This window comes from Podarcis erhardii, assembly GCF_964252035.2.
Source record: "Podarcis erhardii genome assembly, chromosome: 6".
In the NCBI taxonomy this organism is placed as follows: domain Eukaryota; kingdom Metazoa; phylum Chordata; class Lepidosauria; order Squamata; family Lacertidae; genus Podarcis; species Podarcis erhardii.
This window is the reverse complement of record NC_138510.1, coordinates 28727780-28747682: the sequence shown is the minus strand read 5'-3', so window position 1 is coordinate 28747682 and position 19903 is coordinate 28727780. Positions and strand designations below refer to the sequence as shown.

The following is a 19903-nucleotide window of genomic DNA, read 5'->3' as shown; positions in this document are numbered from 1 at the left end:
CAGCACTGGCTGAATGGTCCCAGTCACATTTTTTCCGCCTGCCCAAAGACACATGGGAAGGCCATAGTTTTGGTTTAGGACTGGCTGAGTGATTCAGAGTGCTGATTGACAGAAACGCCTCCACAAGCATTTGTAAGTTCAAGGATTCTCTGAGTGGTGCAAAGAGCTGATTGGCCAGAGAACAGGAGATTGGCAGACATGCCTCCACAAGCCAATGCAAGTTCATGCAAGTACAAAATTGGGGGCGGGGGCAGGAAAGATTTTTTGTGTGTGTGTGTGTGTGTGTGTGTGAGAGAGAGAGAGAGAGAGAGTGAGTGATTTGGCGGGGTGGGGGTGGGGAAGGACTTTTATTTTATTTTAAGGCTTGATACACTATTGGGAGGGCTGTGCCTCAGTAACTATAAAGGATTGCAATAATGGTTACAGTACCAGACTATTGTTTTATAAAAATGAGGAGCTTGTTAAGGCTGCTTGGAATTGTAGCTCAAGGAGGGGTAAAATACAGTTCCCATAATTTTTTTGGGGGGGCACAGTGTGCTCTAAATGTATAGTGTGTATGCAGCCTGAGTCTATTTGCCAATAAGCAGAATAGAGAGGTCACATTACATATAATCACTTATGAGCACCTCACCATCCCTTGATTACATTTTCTCTGCTGTATTGTTCCTTAAGTTCAAACTGGAGTCCAATTGTTAGCATTTGAATGAAGGCTGTGTTATACTGTAATGAGCTCAAACAGCTCCTGGAAAACGGGTGTGGAAGGTGTTCTCATGTAGCCAGAGGCCGTTCTCTTTAGACAGCCACAGGCATTAATAGTTTCAAAACTCCTGAAAGAAACAGGCACATCACTGGAGCTGGCAAATTTGTTTTCCATGCAATTTCCTCCTCTTTCAAGGTGAAGCTTCTATGATGAAGATTATCGGTTTTCTTCCATAGTTGTGGTTGCAAGAAGCACACTAGGAAAGAGGCTAGGGTTGGGTTTTTTTGTTTTTTGTTTTACATTTCTGCCCCTTTGTGTTTTTGTGGAATTTGCATGGATGAATATTTTTAAAATCTATTTTAAACTGATGTAATGTTACTAAAAGGGGCTTATTTCTGAGGACTAATTAGTGCTTTGTAGTTCAGTGCTAGTTAGAATAGTTTTACTGCATAGGATGGGCCCCTGAAGCTGTTTTCTAATGACTCAAATCATTGGCCCATCTAACACAGTAGCACCTCTAACAGGCCTCTGGGAGGACCATCTTTCTGGGTTCAGCTACTAAGATTTTTTAAAAAGAAAGATTGGCTGGAGATACAGGGATTGAACTAGAATGTGAATTCTGGGCCCTTTTCCTAATAAAGAGTCAGCCAGTGAGGAGAATATCCAAGCAGCAATCTCTGGTTCTCCAAATGTTTTTGGACTCCACCTCCCATCAGTTTAAGTCAGTGTGATCAGTGGGAATGGATGATGGGAGGTTAGAGTTACACAAGATCTGGAAGATCACACAGTCATCTTAAGCATGGTAGCTATTGTAAAGCAGTTGGCTGAATGGTTCATCCCAAACACTGATCACTGGCAAATCCATGTACTGCAGAGCCATTTTTAAAATGCAGTAGTTCTGTTTGTGCATTTGACAAGTCATTGTTAGGAACAGCTAGCTCCATCAAGCAAATGGCCCATCTAGTCCAGCACCTGTTCTCTTGGTAGTTAACCAGGTGCTTATTATTATTCTTCCCAGTTGTGATTCCCAGCAACTAATATTCAGATGCCTCTGACAGTGGGGGTAGGACATACGTAGCAGCATAGCTAGGTATCTGAAAAAGTGTGCAAGAAGAAGCTTATACCAAGAACAAACTTAGTTGGTCTCTAAGGTGCTACTGGACAATTTATTTATTTATTTGGACTGCATCAGACCAACACGGTTACCTACCTGAATCTAGAAGCATAGCTAGGAGAAATTGACAACCACATCCTCCGTTAATCCTTTGAAACCATCCAAGCTGGTGGCCATTACTGCCTCCTGTGGGAGTGAGTTCCACTGTTTAACTATGCACTATGTGAAAAGTATGGGATGCGGGTGGCACTGTGGTCTAAACCACAGAGCCTAGGGCTTGCTGATCAGAAGGTTGCCAGTTAGAATCCCCGCAATGGGGTGAGCTCCCGTTGCTTGGTCCCTGCTCCTGCCAACCTAGCAGTTCGAAAGCATGTCAAAGTGCAAGTAGATAAATAGGTACCTCTTTGGCAGGATGGTAAACGGCATTTCTGTGCGCTGCTCTGGTTCTCCAGAAGTGGCTTAGTCATGCTGGCCACATGACCCGGAAGCTGTACACCGGCTCCCTCGGCCAATAAAGTGAGATGAGTGCCGCAACCCCAGAGTCGTCCACGACTGGACCTAATGGTCAGGGGTTCCTTCATCTTTATGTGAACAGTAAATTATTTGCAGCAAATCTTCCAGACGATTGCTCTGAGTATAACAAAGCCAGATTCTACAGCACCAAAGTTGAACTGATCCACATGGCAAATTATCCACAGCTTGACTCTAAATTACCGCACTGCACTAAAAGGGAGGCTAGAAGCTCTGTGTAAAGACTCCTGCCACTGAAGTTGTAGATCTGGTAGGTTAACCTGATGCTATTAAATACCATAGCAAGCAATAACTATAAAATGCACACACATTTTAATGACTGAAAATATGCTGTTGAATCTCCATCAGGAAATGGGAATAATTGCCGTGATGAGGAAAGGAAGGCCACCTGAGGTTTAGCAAAAGTGCCATTTATTTATTTATTTTTATGTAATGTTATTAATCTAGATTTCCAAGACAGCCTACAGTAGGGAGCCATAAAACAAATATAAAACAGATCAAAAACATCAGAAACAAAAGCAATTATCATTGCAAAAGTAAAAATACAAAAAGCAGTAGATATAAAATCAGTTAAAATCCTGGGCAATTTTTTATTTTTTTTTAATGTCAAAACATTTATTTATGACATGTACCGGTACATCCCAGCGTTTCTCCAAGGAGCTCAATGTGGTGTACATAGGTCATCTCCTCCCCATTTTATCCCCACAAGAACCCCGTGAGGCAGTTAGGAGTGAGTGACTGGCCCAAGGTGACCCAGTGAGCTTCACTGCCAAGTGGGAATTTGAACCCTGGTCTCCCAGGTCCTAGATGGACACTCTAACCCATATACCACACTGGCTCCAATGCTCCACACAGATGTTTCAGGCCTAGCCATACCTACATTTTGCTTTGCAGCCCTCTATTTGTGGCTGAATTAGCTCAATCATGTTAGTCAACAAATTTGTGCATGTCAGGGTCCCCTGATTCTCTACTTCATCTCAGAAAAGATGTTGAAACGTTTTAGCTTGTTAACGTTCGTGGGATTGAATTATCTCCACCCTTTTCTGTCCCTTTGGGGGGATAGAACAGCTGTTTTTAGAATCAAGATAATAGAACTTGTGGGTGGGGGCTCAAGAAACATTTGCAGCCCAGTTCTGTGCATGGCATTTTGACCTGTTGAGGGAATACCAGAGCCGTTCAGTGCAGCAAACATATGCAGGATCAGTGCTGCGCACCAGCCACCCGGTTTCAGGGACTGCTGGCAATAGAATGGTGCCACAGCTACATTTCTAATTAGTACATTTATTTCTGTCTGGGGCTCTTGAATCTCTTTAGGTCACTTGTTTTTGAAAAGGCGGAGTGCCAAAGATCTACTTCACCTCTGCTATGCATTGTCCCTTCTATTCAGTTCAGTTCTCCTTACCAAAAAGAAAGGAGGGGTTGCGAGGAAGGGGGGGCGTCTTCTCTTCTGTATTCCTCTTCGTTCAATCCTTTGCTAGCCTCTAGCTTCTAGCTAATTGCACACCATCCTTCACACACACACACACACACACACACACACACACACACACACATTTTATATATATGTTTAGTGTCAGAACTAGATCAACGGCACAATTTACCGTATTTTTGCTCTATAAAACTCGCTTTTTCCCTCCTAAAAAGTAAGGGGAAATGTGTGTGTGTCTTATGGAGCGAATGCACGCTGTGCAGCTATCCCAGAAGCCAGAACAACAAGAGGGATCACTGCTTTCACTGCGCAGCGATCCCTCTTGCTGTTCTGGCTTCTGGGATTCAGAATATATTTTTTTTCTTGTTTTCCTCCTCCAAAAACTAGGTGCATCTTATGGTCTAGTGCGTCTTATAGAGCGAAAAATACGGTACATAGGTCTGAAGTGGGAGATATTTGTGGGTTGACCTTGGGCCATTCATAGAGCCTCAGGCTCTCCTACTTCACAAGGTCATTACGATGATAAAAATAGGGAGGAGAACCCCATAGTGTCACTCTGATCTCTTTCAAGTGGGATATAAATGTAATCATGCATTTTTGTGCATCAAAACAATGGACTAGAAAGCTCACTTCAGGTGGAGGAGGAGGAGTCTGGATTTGATACCCCACTTTATCACTACCCAAAGGAGTCTCAAAGCAGCTAACATTCTCCTTTCCCTTCCTCCCCCACAACAAACACTCTGTGAGGTGAGTGAGGCTGAGAGACTTCAAGAAGGGTGACTAGCCCAAGGTCACCCAGCAGCTGCATGTAGTGGATTTAGCATAAGGAGGCAAGCAACTGTGCTTATTCACAGAGATGGCTTCACTTGTCAATTTCTGCCCAATATGCAACTTTAAATCAGGGATGGGGGATCCGTAGCCATCCAGATGTTGTACCAGCTCCCATCAACTCCAGCCAACAGGCCAACAATAGCCCTTGTAGTCCAAAAACATCTGGAGGGGCACACCCTTATCCCTATCTCAGAGACACAGGGTCTCTGCATAATATAGGGGCAATACTGATTTGTGATATCTGCCATCACTGACAAGAAAGCTACCTGTGTGTGTTGGAAATTAAATTAATGGAACTTCCTCCTAAAGTAAATAGGATTAAGATCTTATTTCCATACTTCTCTGTTCTTTTTATGGAAAATTCAAAATTCTACATGGTAGCAGGTAACTGGAATTAACACACACACACACACACACACACACATATCACGGCAAGTGAGCATGCATGAGATTGCACATGAGAGGCTGAACTCTGAGCTGGGAATAAGAACCACTAAACTCAGTCAGGCTTACTTCTGGGTAAACAAGTATAAATTGAATCTGCATGTCTTTTCAAAATGCAGGGTGCAAGCTTTTAAGACACACAGGAACCTTTTTCAGAACCTGAGTCCCTTTTTCTCCAAAAGATTGCTAGCCTGATTTTTAATTCTAATAACCGATACAAATGTACAGATCGGTTACATTTTTTTGTGAGAGATTAGTATTGAGTAAGGGCAGGAAAGAAAAGGAAAAAAGCGGGGAGAGGAGGGGGGTGAAACTTATTTTATTTCTTATAGTGTACATGTGGTGTTTGTCAACTGGATAGGTTCTCTTTCTATTTGCTTGTTACATTTCCTGAGGGGGGGGGACTGCATTCTGATTGGTGGATGACAATCCCATGCTGGTTTCACTAATTTGCAATCTGACCTATCACAACAATTGTGAAGTTTGACCACTCTGATCTCCTTGGAGGAAGGTAGGATACAAATGCAAACAGATATATAGCTATAGATAGATGACAGTGAAGGCCTAAATACCATTGATTAAAAAAACCAAGTTAAAACAAAACCTCAAAATGCATTTAATAAACAATGGAAAACAATTTTTCAGGAGGAGGTTTGAAGCAGGTGAACTTAACCCCTTTTGACACCTGCTAATATTTCACACACAGGCTCCATGATGTAGTGCAGAATTAGATACTGTATTTTTTGCTCTATAACACGCACCAGACCATAAAACGCACGTAGTTTTTAGAGGAGGAAAATCCGTAGGCATGCCACCCGTAGGCATTCCCTCCATAACACGGACAGATATTTCCCCTTACTTTTTAGGAGGAAAAAAGTGAGTGTTATGGTGCAAAAAATACGGTATGTTTTTTAAGCCCCATTGCTTTCAATTGCTTTCAATAAGGCTACAGTCCCAAGTCCTAGGAAGTCCTTTGGAATTCTGTGGCACAGTAAACATTTCAAGGGGTCAGCATCACTGTGCACTAGATTGTAGCTATGATATGTCTTAGCAGCAGGGGCCATAATTATTTCCCTTTTAAAATTTGTCCTTTTGTTTAGTTGGTGTTGTTTATGAATGCATTTTTTTTAAAAAAAAATGATTATTATTTATTTATTGCATTTATATCCCACTTTTTTCACCAAGGAGTGCAAGGTGACATACAATGCTTCTCCCCCACCCTCATTTAATCCCCACAACAACCCTGTGAGGTAGGTGATGCTGTTTCCACAGAAGCATTCTAGTATTGCTTTTTGTTGTTGTTTGAATCAGACAGATTCTGTCTTACCTAGTTACTGGAAGAAAAATCAGGAATGAACAGTGCAGTCCTACACATGTCTACTCAGAATTAAATCCAATTGTTTTAAATGGGGCTTACTCCCAGGTAAACGTGCAGAGGATTCCGCCAGCACTGTGTGTGCCTATGCATGCCTACTCAGAAGTAAGCCCCATTTATTTCAGTGGGATTTACTCATAGGTAAACGTGTATAGGATTAAGGTGCCAAGAGTCTCTGTTATGCAGGATTGCAGCCTTGGAACTAAGGGATGGCAACTTTAAAAATTAAATGTTGCAACCATAACTTTTTTTTCCAATGTCAGCAACTGAACACCGTAAACGAGATTAGATTTTCTTGTTCATTTAATGAAGAAAACGCTGATTTTGTTATAGGTCTTTGATCAGAACTCCCCCTCCCCAAAGAGTGTTAATAAAAGCAAACAGTGGCATGTAAGCGTGGGCTTTTTCTTATCTTTTCGGGAAACTGCTTTAAAAGTTTCACTGGAGTTTTATTTGAAAACAGAAGTTTCTCTGGTCTGCAAGTTGCCCCTTTTTTTCCGGGAGTGGTAATTTTGTTTTGTTTTCGTCCCGGCTGGTACCACCCACCTTCCGCCTGTGCCCCCTCCCCCACCTTTTCAAATTATCTTGGTGGGTGGGTGGGGGAGGGAGGGAGGGAGGGAGGCGAGCGCAGAGCCTTCCTTTAAGGGCGGACGGGGCTGGATGGATGAGCAGAGCGGAGGAGCGGACCCTGGGAGCGGGGATCTGACGTCAGCGCAGAGGTAGTTTCCCTCGCGAGCTGTCAGACCGTGTGGCAGGTTAGGTATTAAAGGCACTTTGAGCAGCGCCGAGACCCCTCCTCTTGAGCGGCCGCCGCGCGCGCACACAAAGAGAAGTGCCCATCGCTGCGTCCGGCAAGGATCCACCACCAGCTGCGTCAACGCTCCCTTTTCTTGCCAAGGCGTGGATTGAAACACCGCCGGGAGCGGAGCCAGGAGCTTGAAAGGGGCGGGTGGGAGACGCTGCGAGAGGAAGAAAATGAAACCGACCGGGAAAAGTAAGTCTGGGAAGTTGCTCGGGGTGCATATGCGCCCCCCCCCAGTTTCTTTTTGCTCGGCAAAACTTTGGAGTTCTCATTTTTCTTTTTTTGCAAAAGCGTGTGGGGCATTCTGAAGACTGGAAGCACTTGCAAAGGGGGCTCGGGGGTTTGGTTTTTTTCCCCTTTGCAAAACCGCTGTCTGTTTTCTCAAAGGCAAACCGCAGGCAGGAGAAGGGGGCGGAGGAGGAGGAAAGAGTTTTCGTGGGCGTCCAGAGAATGGAGCGCCCTCGTGGAGAACCGGGTGGTTTGTGTGTGTATGTGCGCGCACGGAGAGTATCCGATCGGTGTTTGCAAAAACTCTTCAATTTTGCAAAAAAAAGTCTAGTGGGCGGGAGAGAAGAGGGACAAAAAAAGCACCACGAGGAACGAGGAGCGGGGGGGGGGGGGACGAACGAGAAATGCCTTCCAGGCACTCAGCTATGCAAAAGCGAGCGAGAAGCGAGGGAGTCGGGGAAGAGGATCTTTTGTTCGGTAACGTTCAATGCAACATTGCGAGAGAGATCCAACTTCTTTCCTGCCTTTTCTCTCTGAATGGAGGTTCTTCTCTTGCCCCCCCCCCCAGGTCCGGCTTTCTTTAAAGGAAACAAACAAACCTTAAAAAAAAAAAGATTTCGAAGGTTTCTCTTCCCAAAGCTCCTTTCTTTTACTTTTACGTGCTTCTGTTCCCTCTTGATCCCAAAATGGCAACTTTCCCAATTTTTTTTCTTTTGCAAACTCCTCCCCACATCTGCTCCCCCCCCCACCCGCAAAGAAACAAACCCCTGGCGATTTTGGACTCTGCAAATTTAGGGTTCTCTTAAAAAACAAACAAAAGCAAAACCTGATTTCAAGTGCTTGTAAAATGACAGCTTTTGGGGGGAGGGGGTGGATTTGTTTGGAGCAAAGCCGGGGTAACGCGTGCTCCGGGGGGGGGGCGAGTTCCTGTTTCTTTTGGAACAAAGAGAACTCTGTCTAGGCATCTGTCACTCAGGGAAAGAGACACAAGAAAAACTTTTTGCGAGAGCGTTTCTCGTCTTCCGATTGCTTTCGGCGCTTGGGTGCTGGGGACCCCTCTTTTTTCGGGGGGTGGGGAGGAGAGGAGGTCTCTGCTTATTTCGACCTTGCCTCCTGGTCACCCCCCATGGAAGGGATTCGGAGGAGGCGGTTTTGGGGGTGAGAGCGGCGGTGCAACTGGCAGAAAACATGGAGTCCAGGCTTGTTTTGTGTGGAGTGGGATGGAAGGGATTTAAAGAAAGAGGTTGGCCGGGGGTGGGGGGTTGAAGCGAGGTTAGCTTCGCTCTCCCACGTTACTTTTCCTTTTGAAACTCCAGACCTGAGTTCATTATCAAACCAGCGCCGGTGGGAGTAATCCGCGAGGTATTTTCGTGTGTGTGTATATGTATTTTAATTGCTGCTTTACTAAGTAGCAAACTTCTGACACGTGATTTGTCTCGCTTGAATTCAAACGGAAGAAAATGAAATGTTTGATCTGCCTTTTCTCCTCCCTCCCCCTTTTCCGCCCCGGTTCGGATCTATTTCCAATTGCATTCTCTTTGTGTAGGAATGGACACGGCCGAGGAGGCAGCTTGTTGCTATTTTAACTTCCTTTTGCTTGCATTTTGAGGTTTGGGGTGGGTAGGTGTTTTGATAAAGTGGACGATACGCGGGGCAAACGTAGCTGACCAAACCCCCCTCCCAAAGCAAACCCAAAACAACCCGTGCTTTTAGCCTGACTCTCCACCGACCTTCCTGAATTGTTTGCATTTTAAAATTTTAAAATTATTATTTCGCTCTGGGCTGGATTTTGTCGTTCCCATGTGCAGCTGGCGGTGTGGGCAGTTCAGGGCCAGGAGGAAACGGCAGCAAAAAAAAAAAAAAAAAAAAAAAAGCTCCTCCTCCTTCTCCATCCCTGATGAGATGCAGACTTGAAACAGGAGAGAGAGAGAGACTCCCTCACATAGCCAGCAGCTCCCCCCCCCCCCCCCGAGCCCTGCTGCACTCGGCGTTGCCTGGAGGAATAGGAGGACGAGGATCCATTTGCTTTTGCAGCTTGCTTTTTTTTTTTAACAGGCACAAAGTTTTGCCCTTTTCTCTTCCTCGCGGGTGGGTGGGTGGGGGGCGCGCGTAGAGGAGAAGCGAATGCGCGCTTGCCTTTCAATGCACTTGAATTTGCCTGGCGTTTTTCTGCGTGTGCGCGCTTGCTGGGGGTGGATGCGGACGGGTTGATCTCCGAGTGCCTCCCTCCAAACAAACTCGACCGCATGTCTGGAAAAAAAGGGCACTGAGCTAACCTTAAGCAAACTTGGAAGTCTTGGCGACTGCTTGGCCCACCAGTTTTATATAAAAGTTACCTCTGTCGTCCTCCCTCCCCCCCAGCCACCCCTTTTTGTGGGGAATGTAGGGGGGGGGAAAGTCTCTACATGTAAAGGGCGTTGGAGATAAGAAACTTTTAAGAGCTGTAAGGCTGCAGCCCCCTGGGAGTCTTTAATAGTGGACACTTGCTTTTTCAGTCTGATCCCCCTGCAAAGTAAAATGCATCTTAATTTCCTAACATTTTGTGCAATGCACTTTTAACATGTATTGGACTTGGCTCAAAAACATATTGATGAATGAATTTTAGTTGTTGTTTTATTTAAAATCATTCTGGTGTGGGTTGGGGGAATGAGGTCCAAAACAATTCTTTTCATTTGGAAGGGGAAGCCATAAAAATACCCCTTTGTCAGAACTGGGCAAAATTGTTAGAAGTGTGAGGAGTTTCACAGTAAAGAAAGGAAACCATATTAGGAAAAAATAGTTATGGGTTTTCTAATGAAAACACAGCATCATTAATGTTCTTTACAAGAACTCTATAGTTCTGTGATTTTAATACCAGCAGTCTCCTATAGAGCTTATGGCACAGCTTCATAACTTACTTTAAAATATTGTAGCTGTGTAGAGTATGTAGAACACAACTCTGTAGAGTTGAATGCCAAGCAGTGCTCTGAATTTGACCATAGTGCAGAGTACAGATGAGGAACCTGTGAACCTCCAGTTGTTGTGGTTTGATTACCGCTCCCATCACCCCAGGCTGCATAGTCAAAGAATCATAGAATTGTAGAGTTGGAACAGACCTCAAGGGTCATCTAGTCCAACCTTCTGCAATGCAGGAATCTCTGCTAAAGCATCAATGACAGATGGCCATCTAACCTCTGCTTAAAAACCTGCAAGGAAGGAGAGTCCACAGGCTCCCTAGGGAGACCGTTCCACTGTCTGTTTAGTTGGAATCTCCTTTCTTGTAACTTGAGTAGTCAGTGGTCAGGAGTGACAAGAGTTGGAATCCAGTGTCCTTTGGAGAGTCAAATGTTCCCCATCCCTGCTGTTGAGGTTGGCCTTTGCACAGTTGACCATCTTCTGCCTCAAGTTACCCATGTGAAAAGGAAGATGAGCAAGATGCAATCAGTAAAGGGATTTCCACCTTGTTAGGTACACCTGCAGTGACTGTTGAACACAACCTGCCTTCTTGCAGCTCTTTCACACCTGTGTAATTCCACCTGTGACCTATTATGTCTTGCATTGTTTCCCACATCCCAGGCTTGAACCAAGACAGATCTGCCAGCAGTTCCACCATGTCAGATAGTGACTTTGGGGAGGATGATGGGAGCGTATCTCAGGATCCGTTGCAGCCCGGCAAGAGAAAACGAAGGGGCAACCTTCCTAAGGAGTCTGTGAAGATTCTCCGGGAGTGGCTCTACGAGCACAGGTTCAATGCATATCCGTCTGAGCAAGAGAAACTCAGCCTTTCTGGGCAAACAAGCCTCTCTGTTCTTCAGGTATGAACTTCTGTATAATCCTTTCCTAGCAGGTTGCCCAGTTATGATTTCTTGCATACACAGGATTGCCAGGTGCAAAAAAGGAGAAGGCTTTGGTACCTTTAATAGCACTGCAGAGGAAGGGATTTTGGCAGGTGTAGGTTGAAAGCTGAAATTCCTTCTGCTCCATTGCTGTTAAAGGGTACTGGAGCCTTCACCTCTTGTGCCTATGTATAAGAAGTTGCAGATTTTTTTTTAATTAAAAAAACCTGTTAGCAAAAATAAATCCAAAAAGTAAAAACAAACCAGCTTTTATTAGGCTCAACTAAAATGTTAAGGTAATTGGCAAGCTTTCCTGTTCCTCGGAGCTCTTCTTCAGGCTGATTAAATCTCTTCACCCCCCAACACAAAAGGAAGGAGAAGCTGGGCATGATGGGGAAAAGTCTCAGGGTCTTAATCTTGTGTTGGCCTCTTCCCGCCAACCACTAGGTAATACTATCCAATTCGGCCTCTCTTGACTCTCTCCCACCCAGTGCACAAAAATTAACCTCCAGCATTGTTAACGTAAGGACTGTCTTGTTTTTCTTTACTTCTGTTCTCTGCCTTCCAAGGGACATGCACATTCTGCTTAGTGATGGGAGCAGATGCAGGTAATTGCTACTTTTCATACCTTTAAAGGGGTGGGGGACCATGATCATTCTGTGTGTCCCTGTAGCTGCATCTTGGAATCTGTTTTATTCCCTGCATGTTAACTAATTAAGCCTGAAGAATGCCTCATGTACTTCATCTTAAGGTTGTTGGATAATGCAGATTTTGAAGAGTTTCCACCATTCACCTGCCCTCTTCCTCCCTCTTTGTTTTGTCTGATATCCACCCTGAAGAAGAATTCTGAGGAGTTTGAAAGCTTACTTGCTTTCCTTTGGCATTTTAGTTTTTCCTAATAAGGTTATCAGTTGCATTGTGTAGCTAATGTTCAGCTCCACCTTTTGCTCTGAATTTGAGTTAGATGTTCTTAATGATGTTCTTAATAAATGTAACAGGAATCGTAACTTCTCACCCCCTTTTACAAAGAAACAAGTTGGGTGTCCCCTTTCACCTGTGTTAAAGATCAGTAATCTTAAACCTGCTTTCACAAGTTAGCTGAATTTAATTAGTACATAAACAGATACACAAAATGATTTTGCACCAAAGAAGTCTGAAGGACTGGGCAGATCTGCAATAAGTTATGAATTTAAGAATGCCTTATGGGCCAAGATCTGTAGCTATTTATTTCTATTGGGTTGATTTTGTTTGGTGTGCAATCTGAAGCACATTTTATAAATGTGCACGTGAATCCACTGAAATAAGTAGTGCTTAACTTGCAAGTAGAATTGGGGTGCCAAAATACTCTAGGCTGATTTGCAATCCTATGCTATTGTAGTAATGCCACTACGTGAATTAATTCCAGTCTTTTGCATGTATTGGGAAGAATCATAGTTGGGAGAATGTCTTGTAGGCCATCTGGTAACCTAAACCGTTAGACCTAGTTCTGTTCTCTGGGGCAGTGGAGAACAAATCTGCCCTTTTCTATGGACTGGTCTCTCCAGGTAGCTTATGCATAGCTGAGTGTGAATTTTAACATACCAAGAAAGATCTCCTTAACAGCACAAAATTAAGTTACATTCTGCAAAAGCAGATAATTTGTATGGGAAAGTGAGACAATAAACTATTTAGTGATTGTCAATCTGGAATAAATTATTACTGGGGGTATTAGGGTGTGCATGACTCTTAAAAATGATGGCTAATCTTTTTTTTGGGGGGGGGGCTATATATGCCCCTTAAGTGGACTCTTAAGACAAGTTTCTAGTCTGGCTTGCTGTAAACCATCATTTAAAATAAGCAATGGTTTAAAACAAACGTGTGTTTCTCCTAGGGGGATGAAGATTACAAACCGGAGATTGGCTTGTTAACATGCAGGGTAGCACTTGTGGCTTGTTTGTCTCCTCACAAACTACTGTGGTAAGTCAAGAACCCACTTGGCTTACCACCGTGGCTTGTTAGGACACAAAAGAAATGCAAGTGGTGGCTCTCATGTAACAGTTTGTTTGCTTTCTGGCATGTTGAAGAAAAGTGTGAAGCATTGTCTTGTGAGCAGTGTGCACCAGGACATTGCTCACTCATGTAAATCCATAGTTTATTTCATGCTAAAGTATGGTTTAACACCGCATGTTAATGGGGCCTATATGGTTCTAGTCAGGATTCCAGAAGACCTCCATTCTTGGATGGTCCATCCCTGATCTTCTACTGGATTAGTAGGGCAGAAGGCACTGAGGGTTGAAGATTTGGGCTGCAATCCATCTGTATTGATGGAATCAAAGCATTTTAAATTTATCCATTTTGTGCTTGCCTTATAAGTGTACAGATTTTCTAAGGACCCCAGTGTACTGCAACACTGCACAGGGTTTTGAGTGGGAATCTGTTTATGACCAGCAGATCCTTGCAAGGTCTCAAGGAATGTTGGGCAGCTAGGCCTTTGGGAACCTATATCAATATTGTTGTTATTACTGTTGTTTATCTACTGCTTTCATTTCAAAAATAAATACCAAGGTGATTCACAAACAAAAACCAGCAGCAAAATAGCAAAAACAAAAAAGCCAATGATAAAAATAAAGCTATTTGGTAATTAAAATAAATAGTAGGAGCTAAACATGTATTAGAAATTAGAGGTTTATGCGAAGCCTGTATAATCCTCAGCGACTTCCCTAGGGTGAAGTAGTATTAATAGAAGGGTAAGATTTCTCCATTAAGTGTCTGGGCTTTGCTTTTCACTTCCTCATCCTTCAACTCCACTTTAAGGCATTTCTTGGCAAGTGTGTGTGCCTTGAGGGGGAGTGAAAAGCAGGATATGAGCCTAAATGAACAGTTGACTTGGTTTTGGGAACAAAATACCCAACTGCCCCAAAGGTGTTCCCGTCTCTTTCCTCCTCACAAATGCTTTTTGTCTGTGGTTGTACTGGGGGAGGGGGAAGGAAGCATAATTTAGAAATTAAGAGAGAAAACGCTAAACAAATCTAACCCAGTCCTTAACAGTTTTAGCTGAACTGTGTTCTGTGCCACCCACTCAACACCTGATGTGAATTTAGCCATTTACTATTTGCATGGAATCAAGTACAGCTGAGGGGTTCCTTTCTGTGTGTATTTGGTTGTGGCCTCAACTTTTGGCAAGGTGTGCTTGCCCTTGAATGCTTGTGAAACACACCTAGCTTCCCTATCTGTCAAATCCTTTCCAAGGATTTGAAGGAGAGGCCAGGACTTTCGGAAATAACTAAATAAATATAAGATAGTCTGCTGGGTCAGTCTAGTGTCAGGAGGGTAACGAGACTTCTGCTTCACCTGGCAAGGGATGCAGGAGCTAGGAAAGGAATAGAGGTGTGGCTGAGGCCAAGAGTGGGGTTTCCCCTGCCCTGATTCATCCTTGGCTACAGAGTTTGTTTTTGGAAAACAGCATCTGTCTTCAAAGAGCAAGCATCAGATTTCTACCTGTGCCCTGCAGAGACTTTTAGAAACACAGATGTTTCTATGCCAATGTTAGGTGCTTGTCACCAGGTGCCTGGATAATTTTTATTTTCTGGGTCTGCTTTGGGAGTAAGGGTCTTGCCCTAATATTGAAAACCATTGGCCTGTTCCATGGTGTGAAACCAGGGCTTGATGTGCTTGACAAGTACCTTAAAAACAATGGGTGGAATTCAGTGTTGCATTTGTGGAACAGTTATGTCTGATCTCCCCTCCCCATACACTGTTCTGGGGGTTCTGCTGACTCCCCTCTGAGCCAGCTTTAGGGGGGCACTGGGGATGGAGAGGGGAAAAGCCCTTGCATAGGACTTCTGTTGACAGGGTTCAGTGTTAAGCTAGTTTAGGACTCAGAATTGTTTATAGAAAGAGCTCATGCAACCTGGTTTAATATACCATAGGAATTCTTGGGTGGGGTGTGTGTGTGTGTGTGTGTGTGTGTGTGTGTGTGTGTGTGTGTGTATTGGTGGGGGAATCAATTTAAAATATTGTTAGATGGCTTCCCCCGCCATATATGAGGGCAGTAGGCTAGCTTAGATGGTGCAGGGTAAGGCCTGTGTGGCACATGCAGCTCTGTTTTCCAACATATCACCCCCCACTACCTTTCCCTCAACATCTGCCACCTGAGGCAGCCACCTTACTATGTCTAATGGTAGGACCGGCCCTGTCAGGCTTCTTAGGAGTTCCGTGAGAAACACCTCCAGGGCATGCCTATTGAAAACTGGGGAATTTGATCTTGGTTGCTTCATGTAAAAGGAAGCTTCTTAAAAAGTAGTGTTCTGAAGTAAAAACCAGTTTCTTTCAGGTGAGAAAATCTATCTTGTATTTTTAAAAAGACATTAGACCTTCCTTACTGTAACACTGTTCTATCAGTGCATACCACATTCCAGTGGATTGGGTTTAATTTGGTTAAACATTCAAATTGTGATTGCATGAATTAAGAGATTAAACTGTGCACGTTGTACAAAGTGAAATGGCCGAAATGTTAGCTGTATGCACTTTACATCCTGAAAGCTTAGCGATGCTCAAATACATGTTTGGTTGGTTGTTTCTAACAGGTAGGTATAGTAGCGAACGACCTTATGGTTCAGCAAAGAAACCAAAACAAAATTCAGACTGCTAGGGCAATGCCACGTTAGTTCCCTTCACTTGAAGGGGGTATGTTGTGATTGTGGGGAAGAAGGGCCTCTCATATGTAGGCTACTTTCTGGTAAACAACCTTGCTGGGGCCTGGAAATCTGTAGGTGGGGCCAGGAGCAAGTAAACGGTGAAGTGGGCTGTTATGCAGTGGTCTTTATCCGTTCTGTTGTGTTTTGCAAAACCTTTCTTTATGTGGTTTGCCTCCCCACAAATTGCATTTGTTTACAATTTAAATACAAAAATGAGAGGAAGAAAAAGGATGAAAGGGGGGCTGTTGGTGGTTTCTTTAAGAGCCTCTGGCATGAGTTCTGGCCCTTTGGATTTCTCTTTTGCTTTCCCCGCTCAGGACAGAGGTCCTAAGTCACTGGGAAGACAGGGGAGAGGCTGTCCCAGCTGGACTCTCTTAAAGGAGCTCATAACAGCTCAAAGTCTTCCTGTTTCTAAGGAAATACCTCCAGGTGTCATGATTTAAATGAATCTTACAGGAAGCCCACTATCAGGGCTATAGCTCTGACCTGTGGCTTCCCCCTCTCACCCTTCTAGCTTGGAGCAGGAGGCCTTAACCCCAGTTGCGTACATGTTGTGGCCTTTGGTACTGGCAACAGAGAACAAAACCAGTCCTCAGGTTTGTTGCCATTCACACAAATGCTGCTTAAGCTCTCAAAAATGAGGTGAGCATACCACCTTTTCTCATGCTTACAAGAAATTATCCATTGTCCTTACTTGTTACTGGAATTGCAGTCTTAACCAGCTGCTCAGCCTATCTAGAATGCACACTTGATTTCTGAATCTGAAAATTCTCCAGCTACAACACTTATATTTGCTAAACAAGCAAATTTAACGTCAGCAAACTAGCTGAGCAGTGCTGCACGGATCCAGACAGCCCAAATAGAAATCTAATACAATGGATAGATAGATTTCTGTTTGGGCTGTCTGGATCTGTGGAGCTCAGCTAGTTTTGCTGGTGGACCCCACTGACAAGATTGCATGAGGGTAAGCCTCCCAAACTAGCTTGTTGCCGAGCAATATCACTTTGGGTTTGGGAGGTCTGCATGGTGCCACCCAGATTTGTTCTGGGGGGTGACCAGTTGCTTGTGGCATTAGAGCTGGCATAGTTCATTGTGTGTGTCCCGGGGGGGAGGGAGGGAATAAACAAGCATGGATTTGGATGTAATATAAGGGCATGGAAACCTAAGGAGTGTTGTTGTGGTTGATCCAAAATATTCAGATTGTTTGATCAATGCTGCTTAGTCTTGTGAAAAGGACAAAAGTGCTTTTTAGAAGTGACTATTTGTGATCAGTGCATTTTGGCCTGTCTTTCTCTGTAGCAGAGAACTGTCCGCACATAACTGGGGTCACTTGGGTGCCTGACTCACTGAACAGCTAGTAGCATTCCTTGCAAAGTTCTGAGCTTCCTTTGATAGTTCCCATCTCTCTCTCTCTACTGACCAAGCTTGGTGCTCTTAGCTGGGATCTGACTGCACAAGAATGCTTAGTCTGTTCTGCTTGGCTTGCTGTGAGCACAAATATTCCGATAACAAGTTGCAGCTCTTGCTTGTGTGCAGAGAAGGAGTTGGCTTGCTGAAAACCATCTAGATATTCAAGGTCACCTTTTGTATTTCTAAAAGCAACATAAATTGCACCTTTTCTGGTACAGTGTACTTGTGCACAAATGTAGCTGAACATAAAAGTGGCTGTGAAATTTCTGCATGCAAATGTTTACTGGGACTTAATGATTGGTTGCTTGTTTTATGCAGTTAGAATTTGTGTGCAGCGGTGCCTCAGTTTCTCTCTGCATATGGGGCATAAAAGGTGTACAGCTCATTGAACCTGGAGTCTTCTAATCAGTAACTGGTAGGATCCCTTTTCTCCTTGCTTAAGGGGCTTTTAAATTTGTTCTTTTAGCAGTGAGACTATGGTAGGGTTGAGAGCTGGGTAATTTCCATGGTGTTAAGCATCAAGAATAGTGTCAAGACTTTCAGAGTATCTTTTTTACCCATGATGGCTATGCCCTGCCTCTGTCGTCAGAGGCAATATGCTTCTGAATACCAGTTACTGAAAATTGCAGGAGGAGAGTGCGTTATTTGTGCTCAAGTCCTGCTTGCAGGTTTCCCATGTTTGGCCACTGAGAGACCAGGATGTTGGATGAGATAGACATTTAGACTGATCTAGCAGGTGCTTCTTCTGTTCTTACCTCTGAGGCATTGTACAACATTGTGGGGGGGGGACACCCTACCTTTCTTCTGTTATGGAGAGTCTTCACACTTATTCAGGCATAGAAGAGGGGCAGAAGGCTCTCCTTGGTGGTTCTGTGCTCTTACCAGGGCAAGACGGGGGAAGTCCACATTGTGAATATGCCTGCAGATGTGTTCAACCTAGAAGTGTTTTAAATGTAAGCTGTGTTGAGCTGCCAGCTTCTGTTTTTAAGTCTTGTAAGTCATGTGCAAGGAAACCCCCAACTTCTTGCTCCACACGAATGGAAAAAACTATGTATACTTGTGAAAGGAGACCAGTTTGAGGCTTTGGAAACATGGTGATTGTTTTCTTGAGGCGGGTGGGGAGGGGATTAAAAACAGGGAAATTATTGAGTTTGTGTTAACACGTATCCCCAGGGAAAATATTTTACAGAGCTGCTGATTTGCAAAAGATACATCAGTCTACTTGATTTATTTTCCCATAATTGTTCTCTTTGAAGCACTCTTTCATTTTGGTTTGGCTTTCAAGAAGGAAAAATTGTTCTACACCCTCATGTGTGACGTGAAACAAATTGCACAGGCAGCAGCTGTGCTTCCCAAGGTCTTGTAACCAGCTCCTCATGGTGTTGCGCTAAGATTCCTAGCGGGCTTCTTTGGCAAGGCATCCAGAACTTTTGCTAATTCGCCAAATGGTAACGTGATTGTCCCTCTCTCTTCCAAAGAGTGCAGTTGCACATGTTCGTACTGTGCAATCCAAGCTGGTGCCCTCCAGCTGTTCTAGACTGCAACGCTAATCAGCATGGCCACGCTAGCTGGGGCTGATGGGACTTGTAGTCCAAAACAACTGGAGAGTACCAGGCTGGCAAAGGCTGCTCTAATATCCTAATTTGTTCCTTTACAACTGTAAACAAGCCCTGTGCTATTGTGCAGTGTGGCTGCTTCATGAGCAGTTGCATAATGCTGTTGTAGGTAGAGGACGGAAGAAGGCTAATAATAATGATAGGCCTCGAGACCTGAGAGACTTAGTCTACAGAATGGTCCAGAATTGCACAATACATTTCTGCTGGAGTGAAGCACTACCTAAGTGGGAAATAGGATGGATAAACATTGTTAGTCCTTTAAATGGTGAGTTCATTGTTTGCAATAATTGAGCTTAGGTAGGTAAAGGACCCCTGGACGGTAAAGTCCAGTCGATAATGGCTTTAAATGAAATCTTTTGTTGTTGTTTAGTCGCTTAGTCATGTCCGACTCTTCGTGACCCCATGGACCAGAGCACGCCAGGCACTTGTGTCTTCCACTGCCTTCAGTTTGGTCAAACTCATGCTGGTAGCTTCAAGAACACTGTCCAACCATCTCAACCTCTGTCGTCCCCTTCTCCTTGTGCCCTCCATCTTTCCCAACATCAGGGTCTTTTCCAGCCAGTCTTCTCTTCTCTTGAGGTGGCCAAAGTATTGGCGCCTCAGCTTCAGGATCTGTCCTTCCAGTGAGCACTCAGGGCTGATTTCCTTAAGAATGGAGAGGTTTGATCTTCTTGCAGTCCACGGGACTCTCAAGAGTCTCCTCCAGCACCATAATTCAAAAGCATCAATTCTTCGGCGATCAGCCGCCTTTATGGTCCAGCTCTCACTTCCATACATCACTACTGGGAAAACCAATGAAATCTTAGCTTTATTACAAGTATGTTTTCCCCTTTTGTGATCCTCATAGAAAACTCATTCATATTAAAAGATGAGGTGCACGTGGCAAGAACGGTGGAGAGAAAAAGGGAGAGAAGGAAAAGAGGTTGGGCAGT

The 19903-nt window shown here is 44.1% G+C and overlaps 1 protein-coding gene across 4 annotated transcripts in view; it reads left to right on the top strand.

Moving 5' to 3' along the window:
- Positions 1-7149: 7149 nt before the first annotated feature.
- The window catches only part of TGIF2 (TGFB induced factor homeobox 2), a 377907-nt gene continuing 365153 nt past the window's right edge, over positions 7150-19903 (top strand). The window contains exons 1-2 of one of the 4 annotated variants that reach the window (XM_081868078.1): positions 7150-7418; positions 11010-11248. In XM_081868078.1, the coding sequence (XP_081724204.1) occupies positions 7400-7418; positions 11010-11248 (258 nt within the window). In that variant the 5' untranslated portion in view covers positions 7150-7399. Of the gene's footprint in view, positions 7419-7817; positions 8817-11009; positions 11249-19903 lie in introns of those variants that run through there. The other 3 variants (XM_081868080.1, XM_081868079.1, XR_014157984.1) reach the window with 3 other exon arrangements.